Consider the following 25,512-nt stretch of genomic DNA (forward strand, 5'->3'; position numbering starts at 1 on the left):
CACACGTAAACAAGTTCAGTCTGTCACTTAACGCTTTAGCTTACTTACGATAAGTGCGAGTTATCCGTTCTATTTGGCCTTGCGCATCATCCCGTTCACGTGCCCCGCCAAACCTTCCACTACCAGTTCAGATCCTTATCCACGAATTGTTCAGCGGGGCCAGCATTTTCAGCAGGTTAGGGGTCCTGCTTTAATGCCTCGTCGGTCGCCTGTTTGTTAATTAAGTCGGAACTGTGCCAGTATGCGGTTATCCTGTTTGTACGGCTGCAAGTGCAGAGCGCCAGTTCTTGTGGATTGTCCAGTGCGTTTTTGACGCTAGATCGGACCCCTTCACTAGATGCTATGTCCGTACCGTGATGTACCGATCATTCAGGCGCCGCCCGCCATCACTGCTTACGTTCGAACTGACTTATTTCCTCAGGTCCTGTAATCTGTCACTTCATTCTGATCAAATAAATCTTTTGTGCCCCGTCCCCCGGCACACTCCATTATGGTTTGCGATGCGCTCTCACCGCAGACGGTGTTCGTGCCAGCCCACCGACGGTCGTCCGGCCCACACTATACAATAGTTTGTCTCTGTTCAGCCCATGCTCGTTTCGCCCACGGCTCCGTGGTCGGTGTCGCTGATATGGGTCTTACCGGCTGCCCTATTGCGGCAGACCGCGTGTCCAGTTTAGCCTTCGGCCGCAGGGATCTCGCCGATCCATGACCCGTGAACCGGTGACGCCACCTCGGATCGAGCGCTGCCACTGGTATGCAGTCAGACCATGTGGTGTGTACACGTCTGTTAGTCTGTCATTCGTACACAGCCAGTCTTGCTATGCTGGGTACACGTCTGTTGGTCTGTCATTCGTACACAGCCAGTCTTGCTATGCTGCGTACACGTCTGTTAGTCTGTCATTCGTACACAGTCAGTCTTGCTATGCTGGGTACATGTTTGTAAGTATGTCATTCGTACATAGGCAGTCTTGCTATTCTGGGCACACGTCTGTTAGTCTGTCATTCGTACACAGACAGTGTTGCTATTCTGGGTACACGTCTGTTAGTCGGTCAGTCGTACACGGCCAGTCTTGCCATGCTGAGTCTGTTAGTCTGTCATTCGTACATGGCTAGTCGTGCTATGCTGGGCACACGTCTGTAACTATGTCATTCGTACACAGACAGTGTTGCTATTCTGGGTACACGTCTGTTAGTCTGGCGTTCGTACGCGGCCAGTCTTGCCATGTTGGGTACATGTCTGTTGGTCTGTCATTCGTACACAGCCAGTCTTGCTATGCTGCGTACACGTCTGTAAGTATGTCATTAGAACACAGGAAGTCTTGCTATTCTGGGTACACGTCTGTTAGCCTGTCATTCATACACGGGTAGTCTCGCTATGCTCGGTACACGTCTGTAAGTATGTCATTCGTGCACAGCCAGTCTTGCTATGCTGGGTCTGTACGTCAGTCTGTCATTCGTACACGATCAGTCTTACCATGTTGGGCGCACGTCCGTTAGTCTGTCGTTCGTACACGACCAATCTTTCCATGCTGGGTAAGGTACATGTCTGTTAGTCTGTCATTCGTACACGGCCAGTCTTGCTAAGCTGGGTACACGTCTGTTAGCCTGTCATTCGCACACGGCCAATCTTGCTATGCTGGGTACATGTCTGTTAGCTGTCTTAGTTGTCATTAGTACACGGCCAGTCTTGCTATGCTGGGTGCACGTCTGTTAGTCTGTCATTCGTAAACAGTCAATCTTGCTATGCTGGGTACATGTCTGTTAGTCTGTCATTCGTACACGGCCAGTCTTGCTATGCTGGGTACACGTCTGTTAGTCTGTCATTCCTACACGGCCAGTCTTGCTAGGCTCGGTAAATGTCTGTTAGTCAGTCATTCGTACACGGCCAGTCTTGCTATGCTAGGTACACGTCTGTTCGTCTGTCATTCGTACACAGCCAGTCTTTCCACGCTGGCCACGCACGTTAAACTGTCACATGCACCGTCCGTTTCAGTGTGTCATGCGTACGCGGTCTGTCCAGGTTATGTTCGAAAGGTCCTTGTATGCGTGTAGGCGGTCAATGACATTACATGTCGCTCGTATACGGGACCTCCATGTGGTTTGTACCTGGTCTTGGTCCTAGTACCTGGTGTCGGGACATCGGCGGCTGGCGGGCCGTCGGTGGGCCATTGCTCAACCGGCGGGTATCCGTCCGCATACGACACTCGTGCAGAGTCCGTCATGTGGTACTGTGTTCGGCTTACGACACTGGTGCAGAGTCCGCCATGTGGTACTGTGTTCGGCTTACGGCACTGGTGCAGAGTCCGTCATGTGGTACTGTGTTCGGCTTACGACACTGGTACAGAGTCCGTCATGTGGTACTGCGTTCGGCTTACGGCACTGGTGCAGAGTCCGTCATGTGGTACTGTGTTTGACTTACGACACTGGTGCAGAGTCCGTCATGTGGTACTGTGTTCGACTTACGGCACTGTCCGTCATATGTCCGTTAGAGTCCGTCATATGGTACCGTGTTCGGCTTACGACACTGGCGCAGAGTTCGTCACGTGGTACTGTTTCAGGGTCCATTGCGGCACAGGGATCTACAGTCCGTTGTGTTGCTGTAGTGCTCGAGCGTCATGTGACAATGGCCTATTGTCCGTCACGCAACACTGATCTAGTGTTCGTCAAGTGTGCTCCAGGGTCCGTCATGAGACAGCTGTCTAAGGTTGCCACTCGACAACAGTCTAGCGCCCATCACACTGGAATTGTGTTGCGTCTGTCTAGGGTCCGTTTTAGAAGGCGCGGTATTTGACACTGGTCGAGGGTCCGTCAAGTGACACTGGTCTTGGGTCTGACACGTGATAATGACGACAGCATGTGGCAGTATGTCACATGCTGTGGGCCTGATGTCCATCACGTGCCCTGATCTAGAATTCGTCAGGGGCCGATGGTCTTCTGTTCATGATATGCCATTAGTTCAGTCTCCGCCACCCACCACCGGTCTGGTGCCCACCCGGTCTGGGGTACGTCATGCACCCCACTGGCAGTCCAGCAACAGGGGGCTCGTGCCGCCATGTGACAGTGGTCTGTTCCCGTCACGTGACACTAGTCTAATACCCGTCACGCGACATTAGTTTCGGGCCTGTCGAGTGACTGACCTGCCGTCCGTTACGCAGCGATCTAGGCCCTGTTAATGACCAGCATCTGCAGTGTGACCCTAGGGTCTGTTAGTGATTGGCATCTGCAGTGTGACCCTACGGTCTGTGAATGATTAACATCTACTGTGCGGGCTCTGTTGATGATTAACATTTGCTGTGTGACTAGTATTTAGTCAGTCTCATGCCAAGTTTCCTTCATACCACAACAGCGTCTGTATGCGCGTAGTGTCGACATGCGATATTTAACTATGGTACTATGCGACAGCATGCGCAGCTTGACTTATAGGTCGGCATGTGAACATGGTCAGGTGTCCTCAATGCGCACTGGTCAAGCGTCCGTCCCATGACACTGGTCCACAGTCTGTCACGTGTCTCTGATCTGATATCCTCCATACGACACTAGTCTGGCGCCCGTCCAAAGACACTGGTCCACAGTTTGTCACGCGTCTCTGATCTGGTGTCCTCCATACGGCACTAGTCTAGCGTCCGTCCAAGGATACTGGTCCACAGTCTGTCACGTGTCTCTGATCTAGTGCCTTCATACAACACTGATCTAGCGTTCGTCCAAGGACACTGGTCCACAGTCTGTCATGTGTCCCTGATCTAATGTCCTTTATAGGACACTAATCTAGCATCCGTCCCATTTCATTGGACTACATTCTGTCACGTGTCACCGATCTATTGTTCTTGATACGACACTAATCTAGCGTTCGTCCCATCACAGTTGTGCACAATCTATCAAGTGCCACTAACCTGGTGTCTTTCGCACGACGTTAATTTAGCGTCCGTCCCATAACACTGATCCACTGTCTCACGTGTCACTGATCTAGTATCCTCCATATGACACTGACCTGGTGTCCTTCATACAACGCCAATCAAGCACACGTCCCATTTCACTGGTCCACAGTCACAGTCACGTGTCACTGACGTAGTGTCCTTCATGCGACGCTAATTTAGCATCCGTCCCATGGCACTGCTCCACGGTCTGTCACGTACCACTAATATAGTGTCATTACAACGCTGATCCAGCGTCGGTCCCGTGACACTGGTCCACAGTCTGCCACGTGCTACTGATTTAGTGTCCTTCATACGACACTAATCTGGCGTCCGTCCCACAACACTGGTCTACAGTCTGCCACGTGTCCCTGATCTAGTGTCCTTCATACGACACTGATCTAGCGTCCTTCATACGACGTTAATGAAGCATCCGTCCCGTTTCACCGACCTACAGTCTGTCACGCGTCACTGATCTAGTGTCCATCACACAACACTTATCAAGCATGCGCCACATTTCACTGGTCCGCAGTATGTCACGTGTCACTGATTCAGTGTCCTTTATACGCCACTAATCTAGCGCCCGTCCCATGACACTGGTCCACAGTTTGTCATGTGCCATTGATCCAGTGTTTTTCGTACGACACTTCTTTAGCGTCTGTCCCATGACACTGGCCTACAGTCTGTGCATGGTCCCTGATCTAGCGTTCGTCCCATGACGCTGGTGTACAGCGTCCGCCCATGACACTGGTCCTCGGTCTATAATGTGTCACTGATCTAGTGTCCTTCATACGTCACTAATCTAGCAGCCGTCCAATGACACTGGTCCACAGCCTGTCACGTGTCACTGATCTGGCGTTCTTCATACTACACTAATCTAGCATCCGTCCAATGACACTGGTCCTCGGTCTATCATGTGTCACTGATCTAGTGTCCTTCATACGTCACTAATCTAGCATCCGTCCCATGACACTGGTCCATAGTTTGTCATGTGTCACTGATCTAGCGTCTTTCATACGACAGCAATTTAGCGTCCGTACCACGACACTTGTCCACCGTCTGTCATGTGTCACTGGTCTGGCATGCGTCCCATGGTGCTGGCCTACAGTCCATCAAAGGTCAATGATCTAGTGGGTATCCCGTGACATTATCCCACAGTCTGTCACATGTCACTGATCTAGTGTCCCATAATCGACACCGTCCGTCACGCAACACTGATGTCGAGTATGTCACGTGACACTGCTCCACCTTACGTCACGTGGCACTCACGCTCGTCATGTGACATTGATCGGGGGCTGGTCAGTTGACACAGACCTGGAATTCGGGATAGGGGCAGATTTAGCGTCTACTTTGGAGCACTGGTTTAGTGTTCTTCATTTGACAATGGCTCAGAGCTCATTACATGACATTGGTTTACGATGCGTCCCATAACCCTGGTCTGGGGTCCGCCTTACGCCACTGTTCTACTCTGCTATGGAGCGCTGGTCTGCGGTCTGTTATGGGACATAGGTCTAGGGTCAGTCAAGTGTCAAGTGATTTTATCGCCACTTGGTAACGCTCTGGGGTATACCGTGTGACTTTGGTATGGTGTTTAGGGCATGTGGCATTGGTTTGTGTTCCGTCGAGCGAAATTGACCAGTGTTGCTCACGTCGTAATGACCTACCTACGTACGTCATGTGTCAATCATCTGTTATATGAAATGTGACGTGCGTTTAGCGTCCATCACGTGCCACTGGTCTAGCGTCCGTCGAGGAATGTTGGTCCAGGGTCCAATAACATAGTCGCTATGTAACATCGGTGAAGAGTCCATCACGTGACACTGGTTTTGTGTCTGTCATCGTCAGGTTGTTGAAGTCCACGAAAAATCTTTTATTCCACGTGACGTCACGAAGAGTCTTAGCCACACGTGTTCGCAGCGCGAGACGTTTCCTGTTTACATCTTTGTAACTATCGTGACAATAACTGCGCATGTAAAGACACAAGGTTTTCGTTTGCGCTTGCTATGAGTGCTCCTGACAATGGAAACTGCAGCTTTTGCTGATTGTAACATATGAAACTGCTTTCATGAGTCGTGGTCGGTCCTGGTCACGCAAACGGACCTCTTCATAACTGAATCTGTTCGCCATTTCGGCATCACTCCGATCGAGTCGCATAAAAGGATTCTGCGCCTCCCGATTCCATATGACGTTACGCAGAACATTTTTCGTCCGGGTCGCTTCAAAGACCGAAAGGTGCAGAATTAAGGGGTACGACGTCACAGGTGACGCCGACGGCATAGATTCTTTGTCGTTGGGTCGCTGCGAATATATCCCTAGCGTTCGTCACGTGACACTGGTCTGGAATCTGCGACTTTCTGAAACGTGCTAATAGTTGGTGTTTTCTCACTTGCTTTGGTTTACTCTGTATCATTTGTCCGAATTAAAAGAACTGCTGTTGAAGCAGCGTTCAGGACCCTGAGCTTTGCCAGTTACAAATCAGTCGTGCCATTTGTTCAAAACTGGTCTGTTCTTTTGACGAGTTAGCCAGAAAGCCTGAACTTTATCGGTTACAAACCAGTAAGAAATGCAATAAATCAGCACTTAAGTAAGTTTAGCAACTGACTGCGCGGATTCATCGCTCAGTCAACCAGTTCAATCAGTCAACGGTCCAAAGTATGCAATTTGACGTCTTTTAGTTTAAGCTTTGTCTGAGTGTCTTGCGGTCTGTCCGTGAGCCGGTGCAGCAATGGTTTAAGGTTTACGTATAGAGATGGTCATACACGAAGGTCTGTCTGCTTGCACCAAAAGTCAAGATAGTCAAGAAAGTCAAATGAAGTCAAAGTTGCACCAAAGTCAAGATCACCAAAGTCAAGATAAGCATGTTCGTCGTCTATCGTTTGTTTGTCACGTATCGTCAAAGTCGTTTGTTCCCTTGTGGGCTTGCTCTGCCTGGTTCAGTGACGTGGATGTCAAGCGTCAGGCCGTTATGACGTCATGCGTACCCCTATTTGGGTAGACCCGCATATTGCCTATACGCCCACGATTTTAGATACAACTGTATAGAGCGGCATTCTCTAGTTCTTTGGTTTTATTTGTATGTGGCCTGGAGTTTGTATGCTGTACACCGGTGCACTGGTGGTAAATTTACGTGTAACTGGACCGAAGATGCCATCTTAAGGACATGCATGATCAGTCCGTGCAGTGAAGCCTGACTGCTTGTTTGCCCCGGTTACAGTTCGGCTTACCGCAACCCCAGTGACGTCAGTCGTGTTCGTGGATTTGGTCTAACATCCGCCAATTCACGGGCTTTTGGAGGCGTCAGTTCGTGGCATTTTGGGTCAGGGTGCGTCAGTTTAGACCCGGATACATCAGTTCGGGCCATGGTACATCAGTTTGGGCCAGGATGCACCAGTTTGGGCCATGGTGCGCCAGTTTGGGCCAGGGTGTGTCAACTTCTGTGCTTTTGGCCTGTCGTCTGTCAGCTGGGATTTTTTCGGTATCTGACGACCTTAATGATTTTCTGGTCAAATTCCATTATAAGCAAGCTTGTCAGTCAGCGTCGGTCAGCTCTGGTCTTTTTGGCCCGGTGTCCGTCGGGTCTTGTGAATATGTCCAGAGTCTTAGTTCGTGTCTTTTTGCCTCGGGTTCATCAGCTGGTACAGTTTTGGTCCAGGGGCCGTCAGTTGGTAAGGTTTTGATGTAGGGTCCTTTACACAGTGAGCATATTCTTAGGATATTATTCAAGACGGTTCGTTTGGTACATTTTTGGTCTGGGCATCGTCAGTTTCTTTTTTGTTGTTGTCCGGTGCTTGTAGGTAAGTCAATACCTGGTTCTGATTCCGACATTTAGTGTATTCATAGCCCAGGGTCTGTCAGTTAGGTCCATCTGCCATCATGAATCACATGAAAATGTTTTTAGTCCAGAACATGTCAGTTCATGTGGTTTTGGTCCGGCGTCTTATCAGTCACCGTGCGTCTGGTCCAGGTCACGTCAGCCGTTGTTTTTGGTAAGGGGTCCGTGATTTGGTGGTGTTTTGGCCTATGGGGTCTGCCTTTTCGCGCGGTTGTGGCCGGCAGTCTGTCAGTCTGTGGGCTGCAGTCTAGCGTCCGTCGGATAGTGTGCTTTTAATTCATAGTCTGGCAGCTGACGGGTTTGGTCAAGGATAGTTGGTCATAGTCAAGGTGGTCTTAAATGTAAGATTTTGGTCCACTGTTGATTTTTTATGCTTTTTTGTCCATGAGATCTGCTCGGGTCTGGGTTGATGAACTTTTGGTCCCGTGTCAATTTGTTGATGCGCCTTTTGTCAGGGTCTTCGTTTGTTCGACGTTTGGTCCAGGGACCAGCACTTTGTGTAGTCTTTGACGTCAGTGCGTGAGATCCCAGGCGCCACGGCCCCGGGTCTCACTGGTAAGATTTTCTGTGCCCAATCCCACTTGCTGCCCCTGAGGCTGTGCCTATACTCACTCGCTACCCATTTTAAAACAGCTGTACCCATCCCCTACACACTCATTTGCCAGCTTACACTCAAATTTACTATTGTTTACTGATAATCGCCGAAGTAATGTACAGGGACATTAACCCAATGATGGCTTAAATAAATGCAAGCAGTCTGCCCCCGTAGCTCAATCGGTTCAAGCGCCTGCCTCCCGCACTAGCCGTGGCGGGGAGGGTGGGTTCCAGTCGGCTCGCTGCTGGCTGTTTGGCCCAGGCTGGGAGGGTCCGCGCTAGGTGGCAGCGGCCGCGCTTAAAGGTCACGTGAGGTCAGCGGGCGGAGCTTACTGTGCCGAGCGTTGCAGTACTTTGAACTTCCGCCGCAGGTTACTGCCGTGGAACTGGGGTTTCACCATCGGATGGTGAGATTAGTGTTCACAAAAAAACACTGCTTGGCGTGAGATTTCATTTCAGAAATGCCTCTAATCAAAATGTCTAGACTAAATTGAAAAGGTGGTAACATTGGGCATCATCTCCTGGGGTACCTAACAGATATTTAGTAAACTTGTTACCCGCACCCATGTCCGTAATGTTCCCAAAATATGCATCAAACCCAACCCGTTACTGACTTGATATGGGTGGCCGTGGGTTTACTCAACGCGTAAAGTTCTCTATCGCTAAGTGATTTGCTTGTTAGTCCTGGGTACGTCAACTGCAGCGTTTTGTTTTGGTGTCAGTCATTTGGCAATACGTGGTCCAGGATCAGTCAGGGTTGGCGTACTTTTGGTCAATGGCCTGTTATTTGGCACGTCTGCAGTCCGTGGTTCGCCAGATGATAGGCAGTTGGCTCAGAGGCCGTCCGCATATCTGGAGGTTATGCAACAGGCCATATATGCCCGTATTTATGTCTGTCAAAGTCTGCCACCCTTTGCAACACTTTCGTCTGTCTGTCCAGCCCTGCGTTTGTCCATTAGTATATATGTTTTGCTTTGCAGATATTAATACCAGTTGCTGACTTTTTTGCAGCCCAACGACAAATGACAAGAGGTGGCAATTTGTGAAATGACTGCGGTGGTCGAGACGGAGGCCCAACAACGTAAGCCCTATTCGAACGTCTGTGTCTGAACTGGTAGGCCACTTGATTTTGACGAGCAACAATGTGTCATAACGTTATGCCACCTATATAATTTTTCCTTTCTTTGAGCAGCATGGGAGTCATGGGCATCAGTTAGCCCAGGGAAGGTGTGATTCGTGCAATATTCAACATTTCCATCGATCTTTGCAACATTCCAGAAACAGACTATAGGTGGATCAAACCGGGATCGACATCGGAAATAGGTGGGGGATCAACATATGCGGAGAAGGCAGCTCCCTCACAACATTATATAAATTGGCACTCCTGCACGACAGCTAGAGTCGAGACCGTCTGTCTGTCAGTTGATTTGTCAACGATTCCGATGCCTGGTGTCTGTTTGGGCGACGACGCCGTTAGCTGGTTGGTCGGTCGGCAGTTGGGTGGCCTGTTGGTGGGCGTCGGCACGGTACAGTCTGTGCGTTCGTCGTCATACGCCCCCTGGCCATGCGCTGTCGGACTCGTCCATCGGCTGTTGATACGCCCTCGTCGTCTGTCGGACCAGCTGATCGTGCTCGTCGGGCCAGCGAACCGTGTCTGTCGAGCCAGTAAACTGTGTCTGTCGGGCCGGCAAGCCGTGCCTGTCGAACCAGCAGACCGTGTCTGTCGGGCCAGCTGTCCGTGTCTGTCGGGTCTTATCTGTGGGACCAGCAGGCTGTGTCCGCACGTCTCATGTCAGGCAGTCACACCGAGCTGTAACGACGGTCCGTGTATTTCACAACTACGGGGTGAGTGTTACAGGCGGCAGATTAGTGGGCCCCACAGGGTGAGTATTGTTGTTGCGGGTCAGCCCAGCGGCGTACATTCTAACAGATGCTGGCCAGTGGTTTGACAGTCAGTGAAGTCGTAGCACTATACTGAGAACGCGGAGCTGAAACTGTCCGTTCCCCGACAGAGCTCACATTCTCACATTTACATACGTGTACAGAAGGCATCAACAAACGAGTCAGCAACCAGTCCAAAGATTTCGTCGCATTGGAAAATTGCTCATAAATTCCCATCATGTCCCTGACAGTTTTCACCAACCGATTGAAACGCAGCGTAGGCGTTGGTGCGCTTGGAAGAAAGATGAGAATGGGATCACGAAGCAGCTGCATGTAATTATCACTGTCTGATGATTTCTTTGGTAGTCCATAGCTGAATAGACAAAGGGGCATGTTTGGTAATATCAACTGACGTGCCTCAGCTCCAGCCGAAAATCACATCGCATTGGGTATTACATTGGATAGTCGTGACACAAAGTCAGTCAGCTGCCGCAGTCGTCACCACCACAGTCACGTCGCATGGTCTCTTCACTATGTGTAACACATCGATCCGTCACAAGGTAAGTGGATCAGTCCATTGCCCATCGTCCACTCGCCATGGTAAGCGGTTGTCTGCCTAGTGCGTGGTTCACAACAGACATGGGCAAAACTAACGGTCAGATAGTAAGTTACGTCACGACGAATCCTAAACGCCTCGACGTCCTATCACGCATCATACTAAATAACGAGAGGACCATCAGCCGTAACGTTAGTCCATAAGCACCGCTGGCAAGAGAGCTACCTGCGCTACAAGTCTGTAGAAATCCCGTGCGTAACAATCCGTCAGCTGTTAACTGTAGACAAGTCAGGAGAAGTAACTTACTCGGTCCTTACCACTACTGGTCAAAAGTTGCCAACGGACTAGTTGGCAAAAGGTTCTAAGACACAAGTCAACAAAAATATTACCAACTAGCCAACAAAATTGCTTACCAACTAAGTAACAAAAACTAACTGCGTAACAAGATGAAGTCAACTACATGACAAGTAAAAACGAGGATGATTTATCTACCAAAGCGGCCTACGCAGAACAAGATGTGTTCAGCAGCCACCAAAGATTATCGTGTGAGCATTGTCTGCGGCGACATATCCGTCTACAAGTAGTAGCTGCACCGGCACACGCCTACGAACTAGCCGGTGTTTCTGACGTGCAGCTGACAGTGACGTTGGGCCATGTCCACTGCTCTTTTCAGAAAAAAAACTCCCCTTTATAACATGCAGCAGCTGTCCCAATCTCAAACAAGCACTGTCACGGGGCGGCTGCATAACAAGCACACATAACAGCGTTCAAATGTCCGCGCAATAAATAACAAGCGTGGCCGGCAGTGTTACGGCTGCATAACACACATAAATACCGTGACCAAGAGAACAACTGCGGGACCACCGTTCCCTTCACTACGAGTCTTTTTTCTTGCGGTATCCTATCATGCGTGAACGAAGATATCTGCCGTTTGCAAGGGTTTGGAGACACCGAATTTAATATTTGAGCGCTTTACGCAGCCATCAACTTGCGGGCTTCCCTGGATAATGACACGCGCGTGATTCTGCTAGCAACAAGGCTCTCTAGCATTTGAGCGCCTTAACACTTTTAATGAACCCCATCTTTGCCAGCAAAAAACCTCTGGAATATCGGAATATCAGATGCCAAGCTTTCTTGGCGTTACGTTTGGGAACACTAAATGTTAAGCCTTCTCGCTCAGTCCAGCATTTAACTGTTATCTGACGGAGCATGTAGTTACCTACTTACGGGGAACTAGGTCTTCAGCTGCGTGATTACCCCGCCCAGCATTGTCTACGTAAGATCGGTAATGCATGTCACGCACATTCGTGTTACCAGGCAGGTTAGCGGTCGGAGGTCTGCAATGCCAACAGGCGCTGGCAATGTAGGTAAGTCCGTCTCTAGTCCGCTGTCGTTCGTGTTACGTGATCGGCAGCCGCGTGGGGTCAGGAAAGTGAGGTCTGCAATGCCAACAGGCGTTGACGATTTAGGTAAGTCCGTCTCAAGTCCGCTGTCGTTCGTGTTACGTGATCGGCAGCCACGTGGGGTCAGAAAAGTGAGGTCTGCAATGTCAACAGGCATTGACGACTTGGGTAAGTCCGTCTCAAGTCCGCTGTCGTTCGTGTTACGTGATCAGCAGCCACGTGGGCGCGTGTCCGTCCAGTGTTAAATAACGTCAACGGCTTGATACGTCGGCAGAAGTCACCAGTCGTGGCAGCGTTATCAGACCAAGTATGTCACAAAACCTTGTCAAACACGTCAGATAAAACAATGCCAAGTGGGGTCAGAAAAGTCGTGCATTTGCAAACCGACCACAGGCCAGACAAATATTGGTTACGGACTTTTAGCTGACCGTGAGACAGGCTGGTCTGATCAAGCTTTACTTAAAGCTACCTAAGTCACAGCAAACAACCTAAGAAAACAGGCCAAGAACAAAGAAGACAAGCCACGAGCGCCATCATCGTCCGCTATCCCGCTACGTTGCCGTCTGATCAAAAAGCCATTGTCATTTCGTCGCCACTCGGGCTATTGGTGGTACATATTCGTCCGTCTAAGTGGCCAATGGCGTCGCGTCTCCCTCCATCTAAATGACCAGTGGCGTCACGTCCCCATGCGGTCTCATGACCAACGCGTCACGTCTCTGTCCAGTGAAATGGCAAATTACGCCACGTCTCCATTTGGTCAAATAACCAATGGCGTCACGTCTCCGTCCGGCCACATGACCAATGGTGTCACGCCTCCGTCCGGTCACATGACCAATGGCGTCACGTCTCCGTCCGTCTAAATGACAAATGGTGTCACATCTCCGTCCAGCGAAATGACAAATGACGTCCCGCCTCCGTCCGACATATGACTAATGGCGTCGCGCCTCCGTCCGGCCATATGATTAATGAGGGGCTACGTCTTTGTCCGGTCAAATGACCAATGGGGGGTCACGTCTTTGTCCTGTCAAATGACCCATGGTGTCAGGTCTCCGCCTGGTCAAATGACTAATAGTGTCACTTTCCGTCCGGTCAAATGACCGGTAGTGTTTGACCGAGCGGTAGTTGTATCACCAATGATGTCACCCCAATCATCCCAAGTTGTATCACCAATGCTGTCACCTCTCTGTCCGGTCAAATAACCAATGGTGTCGCGTCTCCCTCGAGTTAAATGGCCAATGTGGTCACATTTCCGTCCGGTCAAACGACCGATGGCGTCAAATGACGTGGTCAAAGAGCCGATGTCGTCGCACCATCCACTGGTCAGATAATCAACGGGATCGCTTAAGCATGTGGACCAATGACGTTACATTATCGGAAGGCCAAATGGCGAAGGCGTCCCGTCGCCGTCTGATTACAAAGGTAACTCACCACAGCGCGAATAAGGGGCCGACGTCTGAAAACATCGTCTAATTACAGAGGTCAGTCCTGTCACTGTACGGATAAGGGGCCGATATCGTCACGTCACTGTTTGAGTACAGAAGCGAATCACGTCACTGTACGGATAAAGGGCTGATGTCGTCACGTCACTGCCTGAGTATAGAGGTCAGTCACGTCACTGTGCGGATAAGGGGCCGATATCGCCACGTCACTGTCTGAGTACAGAGGTCAGTCACGTCACGGTACGGATAAAGGGTCGATGTCGTCACGTCACTAACTGAGCACAGAGGCTAGTCACGTCACGGTACGGATAAGGGGCCGATATCGCCACGTTGCTGTCTGAGTACAGAGGTCAGTCACGTCACGGTACAGATAAAGGGCCGATGTCGTCCCGTCACTGTCCGAGTACAGAGGTCAGTCACGTCACGGTACAGATAAAGGGCCGATGTCGTCACGTCATTGTCCGAGTACAGAGGTCAGTCACGTCACGGTACGGATAAGGGGCCGATGACGTCGCGTCACTGTCGGATTACAGACGTCAATCACATCACAGGACGAATAAGGGGCCGATATCGTCACGTTGCTGCCTGAGTACAGAGGTCAGTCACATCACGGTACAGATAAAGGGCCGATGTCGTCACGTCACTGTCTGAGTACAGAGGTCAGTCACGTCACGGTACGGATAAAGGGTCGATGTCGTCACGTCACTAACTGAGTACAGAGGTTAGTCACGTCACGGTACGGATAAGGGGCCGATATCGCCACGTTGCTGTCTGAGTACAGAGGTCAGTCACGTCACGGTACAGATAAAGGGCCGATGTCGTCACGTCACTGTCCGAGTACAGAGGTCAGTCACGTCACGGTACAGATAAAGGGCCGATGTCGTCACGTCATTGTCCGAGTACAGAGGTCAGTCACGTCACGGTACGGATAAGGGGCCGATGACGTCGCGTCACTGTCGGATTACAGACGTCAATCACATCACAGGACGAATAAGGGGCCGATATCGTCACGTTGCTGTCTGAGTACAGAGGTCAGTCACGTCACGGTACGGATAAAGGACCGATGTCGTCACGTCACTGTCTGAGTACAGACGTCGGTCACGTCACGGTACGGATAAGGGGCCGATATCGTCACGTCGCTGTGTGCACAAAGGGTCAATGTTGGCATGCCACGGTCCTGGTAAAGGCCACGGTGGTCACGTAAATGTCCTGTCAAAGGGCGACGTTATCACACCACTGTCCTTGTCAAAGAGTCAATGGCGTCACGTTGCAGTCTGATCAAAGAGTCAGTGACACAAGGCCGTCAGGGCAAATGCCTAACGGTGTCGCGTTACACTTCGGTCCAATAGCCAGTGTCGTCACGTCGCCGTCTGGTGACAGGGCCAATGTGAGGGCATCGCCCGGTCAAATGGCAACAGGCTTATGTCACAGTGATCAACGAGCCGACGACGCCTCGACACTACACTGTCAAATGTCGAATGGCTGCATGTCAACGTTGGGTCCGATACTTAATGTCGTCACGTCATCGTAGGATCAGTTAGTCAATAGCTTCACGTCACTGTCCAATCAAAGGCGGATGGCGCTGTGTCACTGTCCAGTCACCGGACAATGGCTTACATCACTGTCTGGTCAAAGGCCAATGGCGCTACGTCACTGTCCAGTCAAGGGTCAATGAAGCCGCATCACCGTCCAGTCAAGGGCCAATGGCACTGCGTCACTGTCCAGTCAAGGGCCAATGGCACTGCGTCACTCTGCAGTCAAGCTCCGATAGCTTCACATCACTGTCTAGTCACGGGCCAATGGCGCTGCGTCAATATTCAGTCAATGGCCAATGGCGCTGTGCCGCTGTCCAGTCAAGGGTCATTGACATTGCGTCTACGTCCAGTCAATAGCCAATGGCGCTTTGTCAATGTCCAATCAATGGACAATGGCGCTGTGCCACTGTCCAGTCAAAGACCAATGACGCCGCGTCACTACTTGGTCTCTGGTCCACCAGAAGAGTCAATGAGACGTCAACCCGCTGTTTGTGTGAAGGAATAGTGCACATCACAAGGCGTGAGCCCCTTAGACCACGTGCTGTTAAGTCAAACGTCACTATAGTAACGAACGAATGGCAAAGCTTTAGTCCGGTCACAGGATGTCCAGCGTACGGCGGGGTTGCCTACATGGCGCTTGGTAAATGTCACAAAACACCGGCTAGGACCGTCTGGCGCGGCTAAAGTAACCCAGTCTAGTCTAGCGGGTCTGATCTGGTATCACTAGAAGGTTGCACTGTTCGTTTTCAAGCGATTGTCAGCAGCTGGTCGGGTCCAGCAACACCAGCGCAGTATCACTAGCCGATCGTCAGTGCCAAAAGCGAGTGCGACTTACGCGTACCAATCATTTGCCGCTACCAGGGCAGGTCAAGTTCTGCCAGCCACATGCCCGTGAAAGTTCAGGCTAGGCCCAACTAAGCCGATAAAGACACAGCTGACAGTCACACTACATTATGTCAGGAAACACAGACGGAAAGATACCGTCAAACTGAAACGTTGTTGCCTCCCTGTGCGGCGAGGTCAACATATATCAGTCGAGCGTCACTAGCGGCCTCCCAGGTCATCTTTAATCAGTCAACTGTCACTGAGCCGGTCACATCGTATGTCAAGCTCGTCTGTTGTCACTGGGCCGGCCGGGTGATGTGTCAGGCACGTCCGTTGTCACTGGGCCGGCCACACCATATGTCAAGCACGTCTGCTGTCACCAGACCGGCCAGGTGACATGTCAAGCACGTCTGTTGTCACTGCCTTGTCAGTTTCGGCTGAGCTGATCACCTATCAAATGCCATTGTCTGGTCAGCTCACGCCAACGTAGTTAAATATCAACGGGCGATAGCCAAACAATGCCAATCAAACCTCGTCAGCGTTGGCACATCAGGTCAAACTCGGACAGTCATTCGTCACATGCAGATCGTGTGAAACTGGCAAGGTCAGGCTGTCACTTGAATCCCAGGTTTAACCAGTACGCTCAAGCGTGGCTAAAAGGTCAGCTCAAACTTAGAAGGTCAAATCACACTTCCAGATTATCTTAACAGGCATGCCCCCATTAAATGGCGCTGTTCACTAGTTCAAATAAGTTAGTCCGATGCCATTATCAGAATCAACGAAATTCCAACCGTATTATGCAGTCTCTCATATCAATGACCATTTCGGTGGCAGGTAGCAGTCAAGTTCCATAAGTCAAGAGCACGTCATTGCAAGACCACACCGATCGTGAGCCATTAGGCAGTCGGGTCAAACTGTTGAGACCAGTCAAATGTCGCTAGGTGGTCGACACCAATTACCCAGTCGACTGTTACTAGTTGGTCTGGTCGAATCATATCAATCGAACGGCATTAGTTGGTGGCGTCAAGTTATATAGTATATGTCATTTCTTCGTCTGATCAAACTCTACCAGTCATAAATCAGTCGGCCATGTCAAACTGCACAAGTCAAGCATTGTGAAGTCACCAACATCAGGCTGATCACGCTACATCTAAAGAAAGTCAACAGCTAGTCGCCGAGTTCGTCCACACCATGTATGTCTACTTGAAACAACCTGAACATGATTCTGGCGTTACGAGTTGATCAAATCAATTTGGCCTGGTCGAACCTTACCAATTGGTCCAGCGAAATTACACCGTCCGCATCCAGTCGGTCGCAACAAACTGTACGTCAGTCAAGTGCCACTAGCTGATCAGATCAATCTATGCTGGTCAAACGCCACCAGTTGGTACAGTTGACACATTACTAGTTATTACACTTTCCACGTCCAGTCTGTCGCAGCAAACTGTGCATCAGTCAGACGTTACTGGTTGATCAGATCAACATACGCTGATCGGACTTCGCCAGTTCGTCCAGCTGGTCCACCACCAGTCATTACACTGTCCATGTCCCATCGGTCACAAAAAGCTGTGCACAAGTCAGGTGTTGCTACTTTATCAGATCAGCATATGATGGTGGAATGCCACCAGTTGGTCCGTCACTAGTCATTACACTGTCCATGTCCAGTCGGTTGCAGCAAACTGTGCATCAGTCAAGTGTAACTAGTTCATCAGATCAACATACGCTGGTAGTACGTCACCAGTTGGTCCAGCTGGTCCAGTTGGTCCGTCACCAGTCATTACACTGTCCACGTCCAGTCAGTCACAACAAACTGCATCAGTCAGGTGCTACTACTTCATAAGATTAGCGTATGATAGTCGAACGGCAGCAGTTGGTCTGTCGTTAGTCGTTACACCGTCCATGTCCAGTCGGTTGCTATAAACTGTGCACCAGTCAGACGTTACTGGTTGGTCAGATCAACATATGCTGGTCAGACGTCACCAGTTGGTCCAGTCAAATTGTGCTATGCATGTCCAATTGGTCGCAACAAACTGTGCACCAGTCAAGTGTAACTAGTTCATCAGATCAACATATGCCGGTCGGACGTTACGAGATGGTCCAGTTGGTCCACCTCCAGTCATTACACTGTCCACGTCCAGTCGGTTGCTACAAACTGTGCATCAGTCAGACGTTACTGGTCGGTCAGATCAAGATATGTTGGTCGGACGTCACCAGTTGGTCCAGTCAAATTGCACTGTCCATGTCCAGGTCCATTGTCACAACAAACTGTACATCATTCAGGTGCTACTGGTTCATCAGATCAACATATGCGGTAGGACGTTACGAGTTGGTCCAGTTGGTCCGTCACCACTCATTACACTGTCCACGTCCAGTCGGTTGCTACAAACTGTGCATCAGTCAGACGTTACTGGTTGGTCAGATCAACATGTGCTGGTTGGACGTCACCAGTTGGTCTAGCCAAATTGCACTGTCCATGTCCGGGTCCATGGTCGCAACAAACTGTGCATCATTCAGACGTTACTGGTTGGTCAGATCAAGATATGCTGGTCGGATGTCACCAGTTGGTCCAGTCAAATTACACTGTCCATGTCCAGTTGGTCGCAACGAACTGTGCATCAGTCAGGTGTTACTGTTTGGTCAGATCAACATCTGCCGGTCGGACGTTACGAGTTGGTCCAGTTGGCCCGTCACCAGTCATTACACCGTCCACGTCCAGTCTGTTGCTACAAGCTGTGCGTCAGTCAGACGTTACTTGTTTGTCAGGTCAACATATTCTGGTCGGACGTCAACAGTTGGTCTAGTCAAATTGCACTGTCCATGTCCGGGTCCATGGTCGCAACAAACTGTGCATCATTCAGACGTTACTGGTTGGTCAGATCAAGATATGCTGGTCGGACGTCACCAGTTGGTCCAGTCAAATTACACTGTCCGTGTCCACTTGGTCGCAACAAACTGTGCATCAGTCAAGTGTTACTGGTTTGTCAGATCAACATATGCCGGTCGGACGTTACGAGTTGGTCCAGTTGGCCCGTCACCAGTCATTACACTGTCCACGTCCATTAGGTTGCTACAAACTGTGCATCAGTCAGACGTTACTGGTTGATCAGATCAACGTATGCTTGTCGGACGTCACCAGTTGGTCCAGTCAAATTGCACTGTCCATGTCCAGTTGGTCACAACAAACTGTGCATCAGTCAGGTGTTACTGGTTGGTCAGATCAACATATGCCCGTCGGACGTTACGAGTTGGTCCAGTCAAATTGCGCTGTCCATGTCCAGTTGGTCGCAACAAACTGTGCATCAGTCAGACGTTGCTAGATGGTCAGATCAACATATGCTGGTCGGACGTCACCAGTTGGTCCAGATTGTCCGCCACTGGTAATTATGCTGCCCATGTCCAGTCAGTTGCAACAAACTACATCGGAAGCGCTACCAAATGGTCATAAAAACCAAAACTGGAGACTCGAGTCTCCGGTTGGTCTGAACACGCTATGCGTCAAACATGTTAGTCAGATCAAATATAACCGGTCGAACGTCGTTAGCTGGTACGATCATACCAGTCGGTTGTCTCGACATAGTTGGTCAAGTCACGCTATGCCAGACGTGTGTTGCCAGTTGATGACACCGAACTTCCTAGTCGCGTGTCAGCGGCCGGGCGGGTCAGCACTGCGGCCGCCGATTGTCAGTGTTGGCCAGGTCAAACATCAGTCCGGTCTCACTCGTTGGTCAGATTAAAATACATCGGGGCAGTGTCAACAATGGATGTGATCACAGCATGCAAGCTCAATGACCCTGTTGGTCAGATCACACTGATTCGTCGAATGTCGCCAGCTGATCGAATGAAATCACACTGTCCCTGTATCTTGCTGATTTGATCAGCATTATCAGTCGAGTATCACTAATCAGCCAGATCAAAATACACTAGTAAAGCGTCATGAGCCGATGAACTCAAACTGGATCCGTGGAGGGCAGCGTCACTAGTCGATCAGTCTCAAATACGACAGTCGATCGCTACTAATTTGTCAAATCAAACCATACCAATTAAGCTTCACTAGCTCCAAAGCGAAAACTACATCAGTCAAATGTCAGGATTTAGCGAGCTTGAACTACACCCGTCGAATGTCCGTTCAAATCAAGCTGCACCCGTCAAGCATCGTGGGGCGGTCAGGTAAGACTACACCGGTCATGTGTCACTAATCAACAGTCGACCATCGTCGTGGGACGGTCAGGTAAGACTACACCGGTCATGTGTCATTAATCGACAGTCGACCATCGTCGTGGGATGGTCAGGTAAGACTACACCGGTCATGTGTCATTAATCAACAGTCGACCACCGTCGTGGGACTGTCAGGTAAGACTTCACCGGTCATGTGTCATTAATCGACAGTCGACCATCGTCGTGGGACGGTCAGGTAAGACTACACCAGTCAAGTGTCATTAATCGACAGTCGACCATCGTCGTGGGACGGTCAGGTAAGACTACACCGGTCGTGTGTCATTAATCGACAGTCGACCATCGTCGTGGGGCGGTCAGGTAATACTACACCGGTCATGTGTCATTAATCGACAGTCGACCACCGTCGTGGGACGGTCAGGTAAGACTACACCGGTCATGTGTCACTAATCAACAGTCGACCATCGTCGTGGGACGGTCAGGTAAGACTACACCGGTCATGTGTCATTAATCGACAGTCGACCATCGTCGTGGGACGGTCAGGTAAGACTACACCGGTCATGTGTCACTAGTCAACAGTCGACCACCGTCGTGGGACGGTCAGGTAAGACTACACCGGTCATGTGTCACTAATCGACAGTCGACCATCGTCGTGGGACGGTGAGGTAAAGCTACCCCAGTCAAATGTCACTAATCGACAGTCGACCATCGTCGTGGGACGGTCAGGTAAGACTACACCAGTCAAGTGTCACTAATCAACAGTCGGCCATCGTCGTGGGACGGTGAGGTAAAGCTACACCAGTCAAGTGTCATTAATCGACAGTCGACCATCGTCGTAGGACGGTAAGGCAAAGCTACACCAGGCAAGCGTCACTTATCGACAGTCGACCATGTGAAAATACTAGACAAGGGTAACTAGCTGGTCGTGTGAATATACCACAGTCAAGTGCCACAAGGTGGTGATGTAGAACGATCCAAGTCGAGTTTCATCAGTCAGTTAGGTCGAGCAGTAAATGCGCCCGTGCCAAGCACTCATTGTGACCACGGCGGCACAAGATGGCTAGGTCGAATCACGACAATTCAGAGACACCTGTTCGTGAGGCTAAAGTAACTAGTCAAGTGCCACTACCTGCTTATATTACGCCGTACATGTCGCTTGTCACTAGTCATTAACGTCAAAACCAAAACTTGCGGGGTCGTTGTTGGTCAGCACAAACCATACCAGTTGACTATTCCTAATTCAGTACGGTGACATTACGCCAACCAGCATCAATTACTGTACAGGTCAACTCATACATGTCAAGTGTCACTAGCTGGTTAGATGAAGCCAATGCTCCCGTTTATGCTCGCGTCACTAGTTAGGTCAAACTGTGTGCCCATCGCATGTTGAGAGACCCGCTCCAATGATTTACCTCAGTCGTTGTCGCTGGCTCTTTATGTGAAACAGGACGGTCATTGGTTATGTCCGGCTACATCAGACTACAAAGGTCACCAGTCAGGTGCCCGGCATACTTGACACCGTATCATTCAAGTGTCGGGCAGCGCCCACATTACACCCGGGGTCTGAGACAGATGTTCAGTAGTCAGCAGATCCCAAACCTACGTCAGGTGTCAAATGTCATGGTCAGGCATCTGGTCAGGTCAATGTCAGGTCAGGCACAGTCCTCTATCTGTCCTCATCTAATAGTCCTCGTAGCAGGTCCAGGGCGAAATTCAGATGTCTGTCAGTCCTCATACTAGGTCCGGGACGCAATTCAGATATCTGTCGGTCCTCATACTAGGTCCGGAGCGTAGTTCAGACGTTTGTCAGTGTTCATACTAGGTCCGGGGCGAAATTCCGATGTCTGCCAGTCCTCATATTAGGTCCGAGGCGTAGTTCAGGTGTCTGACAGCTTTCGTAGTAGGTCCAGAGTGCCAGTCAAGTGTCTGGAATCCCCATACTAGGTCCAGGGCGTTACTCAGGTGTCTGACAGTCCGCATATTACGTCCGGAGCGTCAGTCAGGTTTCTGACAGCTATCATCCTAGGTCCGGGACACGATTCAGGCGTCTGACAGCTATCATACTAGGCCCGCGACATGATTCAAGTGTCTGATAGTTACATACTAGGTTCGGGGCGTCATTCAGGTATCTGACCGTCCTCATACTAGGTCCGGGGTGTCATTCAGATATCTGACCGTCCTCATACTGGGTCCAGGGCGTTAGTAAGGTGTCTGAAAGTCATCATCAGGTCCAGAGCGTCGGTCAGGTGTCTGACAGTCCTCATATTACGTGCGGAGCGTCAGTCAGGTTTCTGACAGTCCCCATACTGGGTTCAGAGCATTTGTCAAGTGTCTGACAGTCCTCATACTAGGTCCGGAGCGTAAGTCAGGTGTCTGACAATCTTCATGATACATTACTAGAGCAGATAAGTATTAAAGGTGAGTTCGCAGTCCAGCGCACAACAGTTCTCATACCAGATTCCTGACACCAGCTGGATATCTGACAGTCCTCACACTAACTTACCCGGGCGAGATATCGGCCAGTTCTTTCAGTGGACCTGGTGCCTTAGCCACGGTCATGGAGCCGTCTCATTACACCTGGGACCTCAGTCAGATGTCAGGGAGCCGTCTCACTTGACCTGGGACCTAAGTCAGATGTCGGGGGGCCGTCTCACTTGACCTGGGACCTTAGTCAGATGTCGGGGAGCCGTCTCAATTGACCTGGGACCTCAGTCAGATGTCGAGGAGTCGTCTTACTTGACACCAGGACCTCAGTCGGATGTCGGGGAGCCGTCTCACTTGACCTGGGACCTCAATCAGATGTCGGGGAGCCGTCTCACTTGACCTGGGACCTCGTCAGATGTCGGGGAGCCGTCTCACTTGACCTGGGACCTCAATCAGATGTCGGGGAGCCGTCTCACTTGACCTGGGACCTAAGTCAGATGTCGGAGAGCCGTCTCACTTGGCCTGGGACCTTAGTCAGATGTCGGGGAGTCGTCTTACTTGACACCAGGACCTCAGTCAGATGTCGGGGAGCCGTCTCACTTGACCCCGGGACCTCAGTCAGTTGTCGGGGAGCCGTCTCACTTGACCTGGGACCTCAGTCAGATGTCGGGGAGCCGTCTCAATTGACCTGGGACCTCAGTCAGATGTCGGGGAGTCGTCTTACTTGACACCAGGACCCCAGTTGGATGTTGGGGAGCCGTCTCACTTGACCTGGGACCTCAATCAGATGTCGGAGAGCCGTCTCACTTGACCTGGGACCTCAATCAGATGTCGGAGAGCCGTCTCACTTGACCTGGGACCTCAGTCAGATGTCGGGGAGCCGTCTCAATTGACCTGGGATCTCAGTCAGATGTCGGGGAGTCGTCTTACTTGACCTGGGACCTCAGTCAGATGTCGGGAAGCCGTCTCACGTCGACCTCGTCACTTGCGTTCAATGAGCGGTCAGACTGGCACTCATGCTTTATTCCGTCCAACGATTTGAACAACCCTGAAAGCTGTTTCCAAGCCTGCCAGGAAAACCGCGCCCATGTATGGATGGGCGCATAGGCAAAGTGGCTACGCGCTACCTGATTCCATATGCTCACATACTATGACCTAATGGCAAGGGGCTTGTAATGTCTGCGCGTCCACTAGGCGAGGCAATCTGCTCTGCCGCATCCAACGCACGAGCTAAACAATGGTTTCGCATGCTCGTGGAATGGTGAAGTACAAGTCACCTGAGCACAGAGCACCGCGTGATCGCCTCACTGTAAAGCACAACACCTACGTCTTAAGAACAAAAGTCGGCACGTCGTTGGGCGGATCGTTGTCAGCACATGTTTCCGGCAGTCGGCACTAGTCGGGGCGTAGTATCTCGTCAGGGACCACAACAGTCGTTTGTCCTTCAGTTCTCCCCACAGCCTAGGCATCAGGTGGGTGCTGCATTGTTCGGCGCGTTCCACGTGAGTTGGAAACAGTGAAATATTGCTTTCAAGTTTATCAAGAACCACGCACGAGCAATGCAACACACACAGTCACGTCATGTTTCGTCTGACACAGTTCACATGTGCGTACACGCAAAATTAAGGGGTGATTTCGTCCGCCAAGGTCTCGTTCAGGTGTCCTGAACGAGGCTTTGGCGGATAAACACAATTGAGACTGTGGCGGACAGCACAGAAACCGGCCCGATAAAGTCAGCCAAAACAAAGGGCGGTAAGGCTTCAGTCATCAGTCAGCGTCAGAGTGCACGAGCTCGGCTCCAGTCGAGTCTAGGGCATATCCGTCTGGTCTCATGACGACATATCCGTCTGGTATCATGGCAACATGTCCGTCTGGTATCATGACGGCATATCCGTCTGGTGTCATGACGGCAGAGTTTTCATCACTTCCTGCATGTAGGCAGGGAAACACTCAAGCCATTTGTATATTGGTCCAGCCTCAGGAGATTTTAACACAAAAGTCACGTTCTGGTCGGAGTATTGGGCTCTGACCTGAGTGTCAGGTTCTGTTCTGAGTGTCAGGTTCTGGTCTGTATGTCAGGTTCCGGTCTCGATATCAGGTTCTGGTCTGGGCGTCAGGCTCGGATCTAGGCGTTAGGTTCTGGTCTGAGTGTCAGGCTCTGATCTAGGCGTCAGGTTCTGGTCTGAGAGTCACTTTTCGCATACGCGTCGGACTGGGGCACACAAGTATTCGCACGTCGTCCCAAGTGTAGCATCCGGGCAACACGGACACAGCTGCGTGTCAGTCGTCTCGAACAAATCGGCCTATTGTCAGGTCACAGCTTTATCAGTCGGGTCTCAGGTGCGTCAGAATTAATGTTGCGTCATGTGCAAAACCGTCAGATTTTGTTGACAGACAGACCGGTGGCCTATGCGTGAGGTCGAGCATGTTATGTCAACGTTCTGTCGACCGGCTAGGTTGGCACAAAGAGGACAACACTATAATTTTGACTTGTACATGTTCGAGTTGTTTAAGGGATTGCCAAGCTTTCGCCACAAAATTCTGTCGCTGACCTGAGACTGCGCGATCGGATGACAGGGTTCAGAGCTCACACAACAACCACTGCTTAGCGTGAGCTGGTATCCCAGAAATCTGTCCATTCAAAAGCTCTGAGTTGAATGTTTTAAAAATAAAAAGGTGGGTTTCTGCAAAGTCAAACTTGCATAGGAAGTTCCCATTCTGAGCTTCTAATGCTATTTTTCCTTCTTGTAACATTCTTATAGGCAATTCCCATTCATTCACCTGCTTAAAATTGATGACTCTGAGAGTACAAACGTGGGCTCCTCCGATCAAAATCTCGCTTACAACCCCATATCATTTGAGCGACGAGTATAAAAAAGCGAGACGGTTTCCACCCATCCATCATTCCAGGATGGCAACTATTGCCGGCTTTGACCACA

At 50.6% G+C, this 25,512-nt stretch overlaps 1 protein-coding gene across 2 annotated transcripts; it reads left to right on the forward strand.

Moving 5' to 3' along the window:
• Positions 1–10,109: 10,109 nt before the first annotated feature.
• Positions 10,110–25,345, forward strand: LOC119103987 (uncharacterized). Of its 2 annotated transcripts, none has more exons than XM_037227699.1 (2): positions 10,110–20,143; positions 20,205–25,345. In XM_037227699.1, exon 1 carries the CDS (start codon positions 17,985–17,987, stop codon positions 19,077–19,079), a length of 1,095 nt encoding a protein of 364 aa, XP_037083594.1. In that variant the 5' UTR covers positions 10,110–17,984; the 3' UTR covers positions 19,080–20,143; positions 20,205–25,345. The 2 variants fall into 2 exon arrangements, with proteins under 2 accessions (XP_037083594.1, XP_037083595.1); XM_037227700.1 differs by having other exon boundaries at positions 20,571–25,344.
• Positions 25,346–25,512: the final 167 nt, after the last annotated feature.

This window comes from Pollicipes pollicipes, unplaced genomic scaffold (assembly GCF_011947565.3).
Source record: "Pollicipes pollicipes isolate AB1234 unplaced genomic scaffold, Ppol_2.1 Scaffold_5724;HRSCAF=6776_pilon_pilon_pilon, whole genome shotgun sequence".
In the NCBI taxonomy this organism is placed as follows: domain Eukaryota; kingdom Metazoa; phylum Arthropoda; class Thecostraca; order Pollicipedomorpha; family Pollicipedidae; genus Pollicipes; species Pollicipes pollicipes.

What these genes read in the sequence shown, in the direction of transcription:
- LOC119103987 (XM_037227699.1), top strand. Translation starts at nt 17,985, where the DNA reads ATGTCCAATTGGTCGCAACAAACTGTGCACCAGTCAAGTGTAACTAGT.